This window comes from Eutrigla gurnardus (genome assembly GCF_963514095.1).
Source record: "Eutrigla gurnardus genome assembly, chromosome: 4".
NCBI lineage: Eukaryota > Metazoa > Chordata > Actinopteri > Perciformes > Triglidae > Eutrigla > Eutrigla gurnardus.
Window position 1 is genome coordinate 23,691,162 of NC_139918.1, and position 15,661 is coordinate 23,706,822.

The 15,661-nt window shown below is 42.5% G+C and overlaps 2 protein-coding genes across 2 annotated transcripts in view; both read left to right on the forward strand.

The window, feature by feature from the left end:
* pde1cb (phosphodiesterase 1C, calmodulin-dependent b) overlaps positions 1-11,860 on the forward strand; it is an 88,529-nt gene extending 76,669 nt beyond the window's left edge. The window contains exon 19 of the transcript XR_014596964.1: positions 11,844-11,860. The gene's annotated coding sequence lies outside the window, so the exon portion shown is untranslated. The remainder of the gene's footprint in view (positions 1-11,843) is intronic.
* Positions 11,253-14,239, forward strand: neurod6b (neuronal differentiation 6b). The gene is made up of 2 exons (XM_084007179.1): positions 11,253-11,317; positions 11,666-14,239. The coding sequence occupies exon 2, from the start codon at positions 11,673-11,675 to the stop codon at positions 12,675-12,677; it is 1,005 nt and encodes a 334-aa protein (XP_083863305.1). The 5' UTR covers positions 11,253-11,317; positions 11,666-11,672; the 3' UTR covers positions 12,678-14,239.
* The last annotated feature ends 1,422 nt before the right edge of the window (positions 14,240-15,661 follow it).

A 15,661-nucleotide genomic window follows, 5' to 3' on the forward strand; every position in this document is an offset into this window, starting at 1 on the left:
GACAATTTAATCATTTATCAGAATTGATGGTGGTTCATTTTCAGTATAGACAGATCATTGCAACACTTTTGGAGCTTGATGCTAAGGATAAAAGTCGGGGTATAAAAAAAAAAAGAATCTGCTTCTACTGAATCAGTTTGATGCATTCTTTCTGTTAAAAAAATGCTATTTTTATTTGGGAATTTGACTTTTTGTTTGTCCTGGTCATTAGTGCCGACTGGAAACACCTGGGTCTGAAGGTCTCCAGGTGTTTCCAGTCGGCCCTGACGAGCAGGTCACAAACATTCAGCTTTATAAGCTGCTCAACACACAAGAGGCTCTTCCCACTGTGGCGTTGCCACTGGTGGAGGAAGTATTGAGGTCTTTAAAAAAAACACTGTTAGAAGTAAAAATCATGTGTTTTACATTAAAATCTTTACTTTGTTTTTACTTTCAAAATTCGCCTCCCAATTAGAAGTAGAAACCTAAAGTTTGATGATATGGAAATTCTAAAGAAAGTGCAAAGTACGTTTTTAATTGCAGGTATTGTCGGGGAGACTGGAAACCTTCAACCCCTTTTATGTAGAAAGTGCTTTCAAAGATGAGACTTGAAGTCTATCATGAAAAGCTGCATCTTTTCAGTAACAGCATTAGTGTGACAGCATGGATGTAAAGACCCTTTCAATGGCACTGCTTTGACAACAGCTTGCGTCCATGTTTTCTTCCTCGGTTTATGGCATTCACACGCAACAGAAAAGAAGCAGTGAGATGGTCTATTAGGAGAACTGGATGCAGCGTCGGAGGCGAGGCCCAGTTCATGGAAGTTGGTGCGTGAAGCAAAACGTCAGACCAACGAGTACAAACTAACCTGGGAATTCTGACAATCTTCTGCCTTCATGCAACCCGTGTTCTCTAATACACACATAATTTTATACCAAAAAAATGTGTTGATGAGCTACTACAAAAAAAACTATTTGAATACATTTTGATTCCATATATATATTCATACATAATACATATTTTATTTAGTTTAAATGACATTTAACATTTGTCTTGTATTAAATATGAAGCTACAGTTAGAAAAAATATGAACATAGAGAAAGAAGGTGCTTACATTGGCCCATGATAAACGCTCGTCCACCGTAACACGAGCCTGGAGATATCCATGTAAGTTAAAAGTCATCGAAACTTTACACAGCAGGAGAAAAAAAAACTTTCATACCTCAAAATCATTTTTTGTGTTGAAAACTTCTGCAGAGGTGAGATGATCTATTCCACAACTAGTGAGCCAGATTGAGTGTTCCTGTTGCCCCTAGTACCCCAACTTCCAACAATAGGGTTAAAGTAACATTAATACCCCTCAGCATAGGGGGGGGGGGGGGATCAATCACAGTCACATGTACAGGTGCATGCTGGGTATGGCATGCTAGATACTAAATGAATACATCATCAGATCTCCATGGAGATGGGAACTTTGACCCTTGAGGGAGGAGCTCAGTGGGGCAGAGTGGACTGGGACTGGTCATATTGGGACAGAGAGGCAGAGTCGACTGGGACAGAGAGGCAGAGTGTACTGGTCATACTGGGACAGAGAGGCAGAGTGGACTGGGACTGGTCATACTGGGACAAAGAGGCAGAGTGGACTGGTCATACTGGGACAGAGAGGCAGAGTGGACTGGTCATACTGGGACAGAGAGGCAGAGTGGACCGGTATATTGTGCTCTGAGAACGAACAGAGCTGAGAGGTTGATCCTGGAGCAGATTGTGGAGGACTTTGTGGTGCACAAGACTCAAATAAAGCCAAAACAACAAACTAAATCTGGATATAATCTCCGGAGGACGAGGTCAACATTGCTAGGCAACGTAGGTGGGTTAGGGTTATGGGTTAGGTTTAGGGTTAGGTGTAGGTTTAGGGTTAGGGGCCTGGGCCCTGGAGATTTAGGGTCCTAGGCCCTGTAGGGTTAGGGTTAGTGGCCTGGAGGTTTAGGGTTGGGGTTAGGGGCCTGGGCCCTGGAGGGTTAGGGTTAGGGGCCAGGACCTTGGAGGGTTCGGGCTCTGGGCCCTGGAGGGTTAGGGATAGGGTTAGGTTTAGATTTATGGGTTAGGGTTAGGATTAGGGTAGGTGACTTGTCAGTCATTTTCTATTTCATTGTCTAAGTTGTGTCTAATTTCTAATTTGTAATTGATGTCTATAGAAAGGGTGGTTTGGAGAGATGGCTCTATGTGTGAATGCACTTTATTTTGTATATATAACATCTCTCCCCATCCTACTTATCTACTTTACATTCCTTCACAGGACGTATGAGTTTGTGACACCTGCTTAAATCAAAAGCTATATGTTATATATGTTTTCATATTTTACATACAAATAATCCAGGTGAAGAGAAAGAAAGTGGGCTTTTTGTTTTACTAAAATCAGCAAAAGGCTGCACACATTCGGTGAACTGTGTGGAGCATCAGCTATAATCTGTCTCACAGTCCAACCTCCACTAGATGTCTCTGTGAGACTTCAAATCCACACTCTCTCCGCCTCCGAGGGCCCGCAGCACTAAGAACCGGATCCTCACACTTGATGTATACGGTGTCACACTCCCGAGATAGTCAGTATATAGCTCTTTATCCACCGTGTAGGCAGCTCCACAAACATTACACACACAACGCATATTTATCACAAGCAGCATGCATATTCATGGGCAGGTTGATGGAGCTTGTGGAGGGCTGTGTATGAGTTCTCAGCACAGCGCTGAGTGCCGAAGCAGAAGGCGAATGTTAATTCAATTATACGGCAGCTGTTCCTTGGTGCCCATGGCCACTGTGTTTGCACTAGAACAGAAATCTTGTATTAGGTCCCTCGCCATAAAAGACCATTGCCAGGCATGAAAATGGGGACTGCCTGTAACCAAAAGCCATCAACCGTATTTTAAAGAGCTTTTAATGCTGATTTTTGGCACGATAGAGGAATATGGTGAGGCTGCAAAGTAAGATTTGTGGGGGATTTTTTGGCTCGCTGTTGATTTACAGAGCTTTTGTTTTGGGCCATTATACTTTTAAACAGTCAATCTGCTCGGAAGTAAAAAATGTGCAAATTACTTTCTTTTTTCTGGTATTAACTTCCGTCTAGGGTGGTTGGATAAACACGAGTGTGCGTCCTGTGATGGTTGTTCCATCGTTTCATCACGTGAAAGCTCATTTATAGATTTGTATACACGCCTACTTTTTGTTGCTTCTTTGTGGATTCAGTCTCTTTTGTGTTTAAAAAGACAACATGCACGTCGAGGTCTTCCATTTCTCCCATACATGCACATTTCCATTTTGTCCATGTCATTTATGTGAGTGTTGGTATTTGCGCTCCACCCCACCTCCTGTCCCAGGCTCGGGCTGAGCTCCAGTATGACTTGGTGGAGGAAGATGAGGAGGAGGAGGAGGAGGGGGGGAGGGGTGTGAAGGCCTCCGCCAGCCTGTTCCTTCATTACCCGGCTCCCTGAGACTCACTCTGTGTGATTTAATCACATGGCCACTGGCGGATACTGCTGCTCTGATGTACCTGGACCTGCTAATAAGTTTGCTTTTCCTTCATCAAAAGGAAAACAGCCACACATGTGGGAAGGATGCGCTCAACCGCATTCCATATGTAAAACAGATGTACGCATGCAAATGTTTTTATGCATGTGTACATCGGTTATTGTCCCTTCACACACAGAGACAGTGCTGATAGTAAGAAAAAGAGGGGTGCAGTTAAGGGCTTTTTAATCGATGAGATTGTACCATAAAATTATTTAAAAATTCTCAAAGAAAATTGTTCAAACAACAAACTCAAAGAGTTAAAATTGAAGTCTGCAGTTTGTTGCTTTGTCCATCAAAAACCCAAATATCTTTAGTGCACCATCATATGAGACAGAAAAAAGCAGCAAATCCTCACATTTGACAAGTAGAGAATAGTTGCCAGTTTTCTTGAACACTTAATGACAATTAATTAATAAAATTAAAATGCTGCCAACTATAAATAGCAAACATATACTGTAAATAAAACCTCAGCCTGTCACAGCAAGGCTACAGTATCGGCTACCCTTCTGGGAAACCATCCTCTAACCTAACCAGAGCGGGCAGCATGTTCTCGCCACTTATCTGAACGAGCTACATATCAAGCTGTTTAATAAAAATGAAACCCCGTCTATCCACTGGAAAGAGCACAGAGCTTTATTTAGACCGACTGATCGAGAGCCCAGAATCAAAGGGCCCTGTGGCACAAGCTGCAAGTGTGTCTGGGAATTGGCCCAACTCTTAAAGAGCCAAGCTTCCCTCATCTTGACTGGGGGGCAGACCCCCAAATAGGAAGACGCCATTTGTGCTGGCAGCCAAGTGGTTCCTCTCTGGAAGCCTGACAGGTGAAGGAGCCGTGGCTGCCAGCGGTAACCCTCCCTCAGGTGGGGCACAAGGGGCAGGGCAGACCCTCATCATGTCCCCGGCATCCTGACACACAGCAGATGATGCGAGTTGCGGAGGGTGTCGAGGTCCCCGACGGCTGTAGACAAAGGGCCCGCTGTGAAAGTGGGGATCACTTTCTGCAGAATCATGTGTCACAGAAAAAAAGACCATACAAAAATTGTGAGGAGTTAATTTAATGAGGAAATATTGAGAGGAATTAATTGTGACTGCATGTGTCTCACTTTGATCATTCATATTAAGTGGTGGTAAGTTTTGAGTTATCTGTACTCTACTGTATACTTCTACTCCACTGTGTTTCAGAGGGAAATATTTCAATTTGTACTCAACTAAATACATCTACAAGTTATTTTACATTTTATCTTTCAGTGGTGAGGAAAGACGTCAGATCCTTTACTTTAAAAAATACTTGCAACCCCAAAGACCCCAAAGAGATACCATGCCATGCCGTTATTCTATTGGCTCACAAGCCTTGCAGGGAGGTAAACAAAACATTAATTACGGACCAACACATTTTTTTTTTAATTATGAATTCACAATCAAAAACTTTTTTTCACAAGAGGTGATACTGTTGATTCTGGAGCTTTATTATTTTTTATGAATTATTCATTTACATAAAAATGTTATCAACATGACCTTTAAGGATGATTTTGAATGCATCACTTTTACTAGTAATGGAGTTTTCTTAAAGGAGCTGAATATTTCTTCCACCTTTTGTTAACTTCACCAAAATGACAAGAAACCGATGGAAAAACGTAGCTGCTGCTCGAGGAGTACTACCAACATTCAAATGAACCCCTTGAAAGATTTTTAAAACCTCATTTATCATTGCCAATATTTTTTTTTCATCATGCTGACTCTATATTAAGCTGCAATTCATCACACAGTACTTTAAATCAAACTCAAACCAGTGTAAAGCCGCTCCCTCGTTCTAAAACCACAGATGGCTGCGTGGCGTCGTGTTGAGATGTTTCCAGCAACATTACAAGTTTAACAGAGTGGAGGAGAAGGTGGAGTTTGTCTAAACAGCCAGAGGTAAATTTAACGAGTCGTTGTGAATTTTGACCAGCTGGATTGCTAGTTTGCTCCTAGCATCCGTCCTTTATGCTAAGCTAAGCTAAGCTAAGCTAAACTGTGCTAATCTAAGCTCCAAACATGAGTGTGGTATCGATCTAGTCAGCAGGAAAATAAGTACGCATATTTGTCAAAATGTTATTCCGTTTACACAGATCAAGATTTGACCTATGACCCTTGAAGTGGACTGAATGAAGAACTAAAGATAAAGTGCTAAAGTCAGGGTCTGAAGCGATGACAGGAATGCTAACTGAGATTACTGAACCCTCTTTTTCTAACTGTAGCTTCATATTTAATACAAAATGATGTTACACTCGACATGAAAGCAAATAGACATTTATTTTTTCTTTAGGCAAACGGAGCAAAAGCACTTCTACACTTCATAGCCGATAAAAGGGGGGAAAAGCATTTCAAACAATGCTCATATTTGTAGTTATTGCTGTAACAGCATTACAGTCTTCCACAAAAGAAAGAAGTTTTGACTAAATGTGCACGCTGCACAACACTTTGAGAATGAGAAGCGGTTTTAAACACAGTAAGGCGACGGGGAGCCGAGGACAGTTGATGAAGGGAAGATGGAGAAAGATGCCGTATCAACACTTGAAGTGTCGATTAAGTGAGAAAACGACATTACAACCCTGTCAATCACCTCGGCTTCGGGCTTGGAGGAGAAAAAAAAAAAAGGCACAGTTGCTATTTCAAAAAATGCAGAGAAGTTGGAAAAATCAGTAGAATCCCATTCATGACAAAACACTTATTAAAAACTTTAATTTCATAATGAAGAGCCTCGTGTCAGAGAGCAGCTCCTCCGAGTTTATCATTCATACTTACACAAAACTCAAGATGTGACTTTTTTTTTACTTAAATATGATATCTGACACATTTTATTTATCTTATCACTTTCAGAGGATGCGAGTGTCGCATTCTACCGCGACAGATTGTCGCAGACACTTTGAACGTGTGCGAACAGATTGTGCTTTGAAAAAGAAGTCGGGTGCCTCCAGCAACGTTTCACGTCTGCGTCCCATCTCTGTCTGAAAACAGGACTAACATCTTTACATTATACATCTTCAAAAACATATCCATTATTCATATCCCCATATTTTAATACTATTAGCACTTCTGTGCCACCCACCTAAATACCTGTGTGTTTCTTATCAAAGGAGCGGTGGCGGTCCGAGTCCCTTTGCTTGGGTGTGAGGAAAGCGTTGTGCTTCATAACACAAAAGGAAATAAGATCACGAGGCGATCGTATGTTTGTATGTCGCAAAAATATTGGGGCGAAACTCGGCTCGCTGGTTTGTATGGAGGAAAGAAAACAAAAAGGGCCAACACACACAGAGACACACAGTGCTCCCACCTGTGTGGGTGGGAGGTGTGGCTACTCAGCAGCTGAATGGCAGCATATGGAGGTTCTAATTGGGTAGAACAGCACAGCTGGAGGACACCAGTCCAGGACCTGGCCTCTGGTAATCAGTCCCACAATCCTCAGCCCTCCTCTGCACGTCCACCGTGTGCGCCTTCGGTGGGTGGGTGGTGGTTGGGTGTTGGGTGGGTGGTGGTTGGATGCGTTTTCGCTGCTAGACCGAGATGAAACCTGTCCACTAAGAACGTTCTACAACATGTTTTTTCCGTTTGAATCCAGATTGTGTGGAAAAAATCGGGACTCCGGCTCGCCGACAGCCTGGACTTCCAATTTCCACGATGGCATTTTGCTCTTGTTCCTTTTGAATGCACTTAGACTGCAAGTTGCTTTGGACAACATCATCAATCATCACCATAACCTATAAACCGACGTGTTTTGTTGCCTGAACGTTTGAGCCCCGTTTTCCAGTGTGAAAATCCTGCAGTTTTTCATGTCCTCAATCCACTGACCTACCTGGGACTCCTGTACATAGAATAAAAAAAGTTGCGATGTGTTGTTGAGTATAGAGGACATGGCTGGTAATATTGTCTGCTTTATTGTTGTAACACAATTTAACGATGGAACTTGCCAGATCTCCCTCAGGCAGCAGAAAAGTGAAGCCTTGCAATTCTTTGCATTCTTGAAACTTGCATTCTTGCTAATGGCCCACAGGGGGCGACTCCTCTAGTTGCAACAAGACCCTACTTCTTACTTCTTACTTGGTGTTTCAGCTCAGTAAACATTGTAAACCTGATTTTCTGGTCAAAATTGCAACTTTTTACTGGAGCATGATGTCCATTTAGTAAATCATGGTCACATTTAGATTCAAATAGAGGATAAATACGTTTTAGGGCGTGGCTACCTAGTGATTGACGGGTTCATGTTTTTGATTTTAAACCTTTTCATAGTGTTTTCTGTTAATGAAAGTTATTTATAACTGTTTTGGTCACCTGAAAAAAATCCAACAATTTACAAAACTTCCAAATCAATAAGGCGTCCATTTCATACAGTCTATGATTTCTCTTGTACATTGTAAATAAGACTTCAAGAACTCAGAGACTTTACCAATGAAGGAAGAGAGGGGAATAAAAGTACGAGATACACTTGATTTGTTTAAAAAAAAAAAGAAAAAGAAAAGAGTGAATGAGAGATCTGGAAGCATTTTATAATAAATAAAGACAATTTAAAAAACGGTGTGAGAACAAGCATCTGATTACAACAACGGAGGTATTCATCTGGGTATTAGGCACCAACAAGTCCTACTCAGAATAAATTAATCACACTTGTATTTAAGCACTTACTTATTAAGCTTTAGTAATTTGTACATGCACCTCGGCGTAAAGCGAAGCCAAATAAACAGCGATCCTTGAGAAACAGTAAAAAGGCTCATTACCGAGTCAGTGTCAGGATAAAATAATAATAATAATTAAAAAAAAGAACACTTTTGCCTTCGGAGTTCATTTCGGAGCGAGACTTCTGCCTCCCAGGGTCTCAGCGAGGAAACCTTCTATAAATAGCGGTGCAGTCAGTTCGCGGTTTGGACAGAATCGCGTTGCATCGCCGCACCATCCGGCCTCGCGCTCATCATCCAGACGCAAATTCCCTTGAACTGCTGACATCAATTGAGAAAACGCTCGCGACTCCGCGTGCGATCCGCGGCGCCTTCATTTGCAGCTCCACACCACGCGCCGCGCCTATAAAAGCTGATAATGTGATAATTAAAAGAGCTGACAGGCAAGAACTGTCAGCGAGACCCCCTGATTTACCAACTGTGCTATCCGCTGCACCTCCCACATTACACCGCGTCCACATGCGAATCCCCTTAAAGCATCCATTGGAATAATGAAGTGTGTTGGGATTGTTGTGAGTGATAAAAAGGTAAAAAAGTGAAGGAGTCTCGGTGGTCTTCTTTTTTTTTTTTTAAACATGAAAACCATCGTAAAAACACTGCAAGATAGACGATGATTTAGACCCGAAACCAGGATTTCTAGCAGACAAAAGATCACTGCCATGTCTCCCTCTTTCCCTCTCAACCACACCATGATTTATTACCTGAAAAGACAAGAGAACTAATTAGTGCAGTAATTAATTAATATAAATTTGCATATTTGCATTTGCAATTAGTGCAGTCAACTGATTAGTCTGAGATGGGGAGTTTGACTCATCAGATGCTGGTGTGTGTGTGTGTGTGTGTGTGTGTGTGTGTGTGTGTGTGTGTGTGTGTGTGTGTGTGTGTTTGTGTGCGCGCTGGACCAGAACGATCGGCAGACCAGCTGAGGCATTTTTTGGGGGGGGGGGGGACTGGTGATGAAGGGACTGGTTGTTTTTTATATTTTTTAATTATATTTCTTTGGGGTGTGCTTATGTACAGTAGTGTGTGTATGTGTGTGTGTGTGTACGTGTGTGTGTGTGTGTGTGTGTGTGTGTGTGTGGGGAGGGGACATGTCTGGTGCTCCGGCTCTCACACATTGGGGTTAAGTGTATACACCGTCACCGGTGTGCGCGTGCTCTTGTTGTCACCCACTACCTTTACCTCCACGCTGATCTCGCACCCATGGGTGCGCCGTCACCTCGCCGTGGAACTCCGCTGCCTGGCCCGCGATGTTTCCGAACGTCCAATACACCGAGATTGATAAGTTGCTTTAATTGATTCTCCTTGCAACAAGGTCATTCACAGGCATACATTTGCGCGCGCGTGTGTGTGTGTGTGTGTGTGTGTGTGTGTGTGTTCCACATAACTGAGGAGTGCATACACCCATATCGAGTGCCAGCTGTGCCCCAGTGTGGACTTGGCAGCGTGCCACCGGGCCTTTTCCACGGGGTGTACTTAATGTCTACGGTCCTGAGGTACCCACACTGTGCACCCCCCCCCCCCCCCCCCCCCCCCCCCCGTATCGCACCGTCCTCTGCATGGGAGCCTGCTGGAATTTGATATAGATACTGCGTCGATTAGTCGATTACAATCCGTTAGAAAATGCACACGCAACTATCTTGATCTATCTCAAACATTCTAACTTTGTAGAATATGCTGATCTGAATATTATAATTTGTTGGACCAAACAAAACCAATTTGATGACATCAACTACTGAGCCAGGAATTAAACACACTAATTAATATAAATAAGCGAAAATGGCCTTCAAATGAATCAAGAATTTAAAAAAAATAGCTAAAAATACACCACAGTTTAGTCAACCTCTTTAATTTGTTGAGATTTGCTTCCTCACAGAAGTGTTTCCTGATATGACGCCTCTGTCAGCATGATGACATCATTTGTCTGTGCCTCATGAAAAATCAGTTTCATGCTGTTTTAAGGGTTTGGTCAGCTTGAAGCACAGACTTGGCTGAGGTTTGGGAAAGATCACCTTCTGGGTTAAAACAAACACATTTCATTAATGAGACATTGGATATGGATTATGGATACTTAAATATGGGCCATGCATATAGTCCATTGCATTGTATTGCTGTGGTTGGAGACTCCTAAGAATATCTCATCAGAGAATGAAGTATCAAGATGATGAGCCAGTGTTTAGATGGGAGTATGTCTCCATACAAATCACATCGTCTTGGTCACTTCTGCCTTTTTGCTTTCATTGTTTGCAGCTTCCCTGTCAGGAACACACATTTTAATTGGTTTCATTTAATGATCTTGCTTCTTTTTGAAAGGGGGGGGGGGTCTTTTTGTGCAAGACCTGCACAGGTTTTTGTATGTCTTATGTCAGTCATGTATGTCTTATATATTTTAAATAATCTATGCAAATTTGTCTATAAATACAATTCTGGGCCACAGTTTAAGAGCAAAAGGATTAATTTTATAAATAAAAAAAGTTCTATCTATCTATCTATCTATCTATCTATCTATCTATCTATCTATCTATCTATCTATCTATCTATCTATCTATCTATCTATCTATCTATCTATCTATCTATCTATCTATCTATCTATCTAACCTGTTGAGAAAGTCTGCACATCCCCTCTCTTTTTTTTTGCAGATAAAACGACATGAATTCATCTTTCATACGCGGGGAGATGCAGATATTAGTTGTTATCCCTCTCCGGTCTGTGTTTTTGACGGTAAACGCGGGCCTCCCGGTGCCCATTACCGGAGCTGCCAGATGATCGGTACGGAATGGAGGTCCCGTGGGACACTGAACACGTGGTCTCGGCTGCCACAAGACGTCAGCGGCAGATGGCATGGGTACCCGCTGTTGGCATGAGTGTCATTCCTCAAAGAGAGAGGGAAGGGAAGAGAGAGGGAGAGCGAGAGGGAGAGAGAGAGACAGAGAGAGAGAGTGAGAGAGTGAGAGAGAGAGAGAGTGCGCAGGATTCAGCTTTTCCTTTAATTTGCAAGAGAAGAAGCTGCATCGCAGATTCAGAGGAGATATTTGGGAACATGCAAGGCGCACGCTGACCAGAGGTATGTTTTTAATTATTATTGTTATTATTATAATATTACCTGTGAATGTGTTGACTTTTAGAGGTTGTCTTTATTGATTTAAATGTCGTTTAAAAAAAAGGAAAGGCTTTTGTCACGTATTCTAACAAATATCACTTGATAAAAGGTGATTTGTCTAAATAGAGACAATGAAGTTGAGTGTCTTTGAAAAGGTAGCAGGCTGTGACATTGGCCTTGCTTGCCAATTTGCTCCTCTTCCTCTTGGGAGGACCCATTCACGAGGTAATTAACTGACAACCTTCAGGAGGCGCCGCTGTCGTCTACTCCGTCCTCATAGTTTTGTGTGTGTTTTGGCTTCGACTTTGACAGGAAAAATATGTTGACGCTGCCATTCGAGGAACCTCATATGATGTGTGAGCCGCGGTTCGGTGCCAGTTATCCCCGTGAAGGCTTGCCCGAGAGCCTGGACAAGGAGCGCAAACACGACTCGGACCGGTCCAACTCCGACATGAGGGAGGCCGAGGACGACGACATCTCCGACAGGGAGGAAGACGAGAGGGAGGACGACCAGGATGACGACGGGCTTCCCAAAAAGCGGGGCCCGCGGAAAAAGAGGGGCAAGGAGGGGGACAGGTCCAAAGTGCGGCGCCACGAAGCGAACGCCCGGGAGCGCAGCCGGATGCACGGCCTGAACGACGCGCTGGAGAGCCTGCGCAAAGTGGTGCCGTGCTACTCCAAGACCCAGAAACTGTCCAAGATCGAGACCCTTAGACTGGCTAAAAATTACATCTGGGCCCTGTCAGAGACCCTGAGCGCGGGGAAGAGACCGGACCTCCTCGCCTTCGTGCAGACTTTGTGCAAAGGATTATCTCAGCCCACGACCAACTTGGTGGCCGGTTGTTTGCAGCTGAACGCGAGGAATTTCCTCACCGACCACAACGGGGAGGTGGTGTTCTCCGGCAGGTCGCCCTACGACGCCGTGTACCCGTACCCCGGCTCGGACGTCAACACGCCCCCCGGCCACAGCGGGAGCACCTTGGACAGCAGCGCCAAGCCGTTCAGACACTACAGCTACGGCGGCGCGTACGAGCCCTACTACGAGAACCCGTCCCCAGAGGGCGGGAGTCCACATTTCGACGGCCAGCTGAGCCCCCCGATGAACTTTAACGGGATTTTCTCCCTCAAACAACACGACGACCCGCCGGACTACGGCAAAAGCAGCCACTATGGCATGCGCTACTGCAGTGCGCCAGGGCGCACGGCTCTTGCGCACAACTCCATGTACCGGGTGTCCCCAGAGGGCCGTTTCCCCTACGATCTGCACGTCCGCAGCCAGTCCTTCCAAGCACAAGGGGAAGTTAATGGCTCGTTCCACAATTAATCAATCAGCTGGACAATGTTCAAGTTTGAGAAGCGATGCAATCCACCCCCCCCCCCCCCCCGAAACGGACTCCAGTGCGCTGCACAAATGGCCATTTAAAAAAAGTCACTTTGAGTTGCGTGTTAAGACTTGTTTTTCTTTGACTCATGCTAAAAGTCTGCAAATTAGAACGATGATTGCACTTCTGCAATCTGTGGATATCAGGCAGGAAAAAATGGAGAACGCTTTTGCTTTGGGAAACAAATGGTTTCAACCTGATTTATTTAAAGAAAACTAAGATTTGAATGACATATTTGTTAGTGAACAAATCATTCGTTAAAATGCAGGTTTCGTGTAAATTGTTTACAGTTACAGTGCATTGTATCTGTTTGTTAATGGCTGCTCTGCAGATGACAGTCATGATATGGGTTATAAAAAGAAAATTGTGATCTAGTAAACAGTAATTTTTTTTTTCTGCTTATTTAATCACGTTCCCAGCAGCCAGTGAGATGATAAAAAAATCAGCTAAATGAAATAACCGGGGAAGAAGAATAAAGACGTTTCGCCTCATCAGGGAAGTTTGCTGAGACATGATTGGAGTTCACATATTCAGTCTGTTAGCAATAAAGGTCAATTGAGCTATGCAAGGCAGCCAAATGCAACTTTTGCTTATAAAAAAAATTATATATGTCTATTTCTTCTCACGAGGCGTTTCTCATGATCTAATATCGAATTAAAATGATCACAATTACGCGAAATTAATCATTTTTAAAAAGCCAGTGTGGAGACGTGCACGTGTTTAGGAGACCTGATGATGATGATGATGATGATGATGTCATCTGAACTGGTCCTAGAAATTCAGGAAGTTGTGGGGGAGAAAAAAAACAAACAAAAAAACAAAAAAAGAAATAAAAAAAAAGAAAATACATTTGTATCTGGAGTAAATAGTGTGGTAACGAGGTGAATGTAAATGATTATCGTATTTATTTATTTATTTGAGCTTATTTATTATGAGTCCGTCAATTTGAATGTGGATAATATATTATTAAAAATGTACAATTCAACAGTGTTACCTTTTTATGTGAATTCCCATCCATTGAAAGTGTGTTTATGTTGCTTTGTCGTTGTGTATTTCGCTGCAGCTGCAAGGAGGATGATTCTGTGTGAGGTGAACGACATGTGTCATTAATCCGAACAACATGCCTTAAAATAGAAAAAAAGAAGAAGAAAAAAAAAGAGACGATGACCATCAATATGCAACGAAATGACAGTTTTTGGATAGTTTGATGTGAACTTTTTACACTTTCTTGTTTCTGCTGAAGAGCGACTGTGATGCCTTCACTTCCTGCACAATGTCGGTGACTGTACTCCCATAAATTCTGTTGATTTTGTAACTTGAACCGAATTATGAATGATTTTTGGATGATATTCTTAATTTGAATTCCTCACACACACACACACACACACACACACACACACACACGCTCCTGTACATGCACGCGCACACTCCCGAGAACTCGTTATGGATCGAAATATTCGTGAAGTAATGTGTTAATGTTTTGTGATGTGTTTGTCGCAATAAAATGAAGTCAGAGGCTCTCTGTCGCAGCTTCTCGGCTTTCTGTGAAAATCATACGACACCAGGTATAATAATAATAATATAATCATCTTAATTAACCTCTGCTTTGGTGATATATATCAAATTTAATATATATATTGACATTAATTATATTATATATACAGTCTCAAACGGTATTTTCAAATATTTAGTATACAATAGAAATATTTTAGTTTCACGTTGCGCTCATACAAGGCAGGTTTCCTTTTTTAATTCGTTATCTGACTGAGGCTTGTCGATGTAATTTGATTAAATTCCAGTCGATCAAATGGCTGATTCGTGACAAATATGCCCACGAGGTGTTGGAAGTCAGCCAGAGATCCCAGTCCTCCCAGTGAGGAGCCAACTGGTCATCCCTGGAGATGCAGCACCTCCTGTTAAAGGTGGTGCCACACTCTCTAAATGAACAAAAATCAGATTATTTTTCCCCCCAGTAATTTTTTTATTACAATTATGTTTATATATAAAGAGTTTATATGATCCTGAACATCCGGATTTAGATGAAGGTATGCGCACTTAATTTTATTATCGGTACTGGCGGTTTTACTAACCGTTACAAGCTGGATTATAATTCCATGTCATCAGCGGGAGGAAGATGAAGCCGGTGTTAATGAAATGATATGGAAGCCTAATGAGTTTGTGTTCATATCGGTGCTCAATGAACACGTTTATACTTCCTCTGTGTTTCACTTTGATTTTTAAAAATTCCTCCGAGGAGTCACCATCATCATCGTCATCTCCATCATCATCATCATTCAAAATCCGGGGTAAAACAGCTAAATCCACCATGTTTGGTGCAGAGTCCGATCACTGATAGAGACACACACGACAGATGCTGATCATTAAAACATCTGGTTATAAAAATCAAACTTTTAGTTTCATGAGTTTCCAAATTCATGAGTTAATTCTCAAACACAGGAGAACATTATGTTCATGTAAAACCTTGCTTTAAGACAATAAAAGCTCACAAACTGTGACTTTACATGGGAGGCAGCAACAAAAAAGAAGAAAAACTCTGAGTACATAAACAATCTAACATGCCTCCTCCTGTCCTTAATTATCAATGACACTTTGACTTTCAAGGAGATGACCCGTAGAAATCTGGGATCATGGAAATCAGATGCCTGATCCTGAGAAGGAATGAGAGACACAAACACTCGGCACCATGAAAACAATGTTTTCAAAGTCCTGTCAAACCACTCCAGAAGAGACTGAAGCATGCAGGAGCAGTGAACCCTTCAGCATTGACTCACTTCTGTACAGGTTGAACAGCAAATCATCATGAAATTCTTTGTTCTCTGCAGAGAGACATTTCAGGGCCATCATATTCTAATAGGCTAATCTATAATGTTAAATCACACCCACCTATTTGTTTTGTCAGACAAAC

Coding starts and splice junctions, on each gene's coding strand:
- neurod6b (XM_084007179.1), top strand. CDS start 11,673: ATGTTGACGCTGCCATTCGAGGAACCTCATATGATGTGTGAGCCGCGG.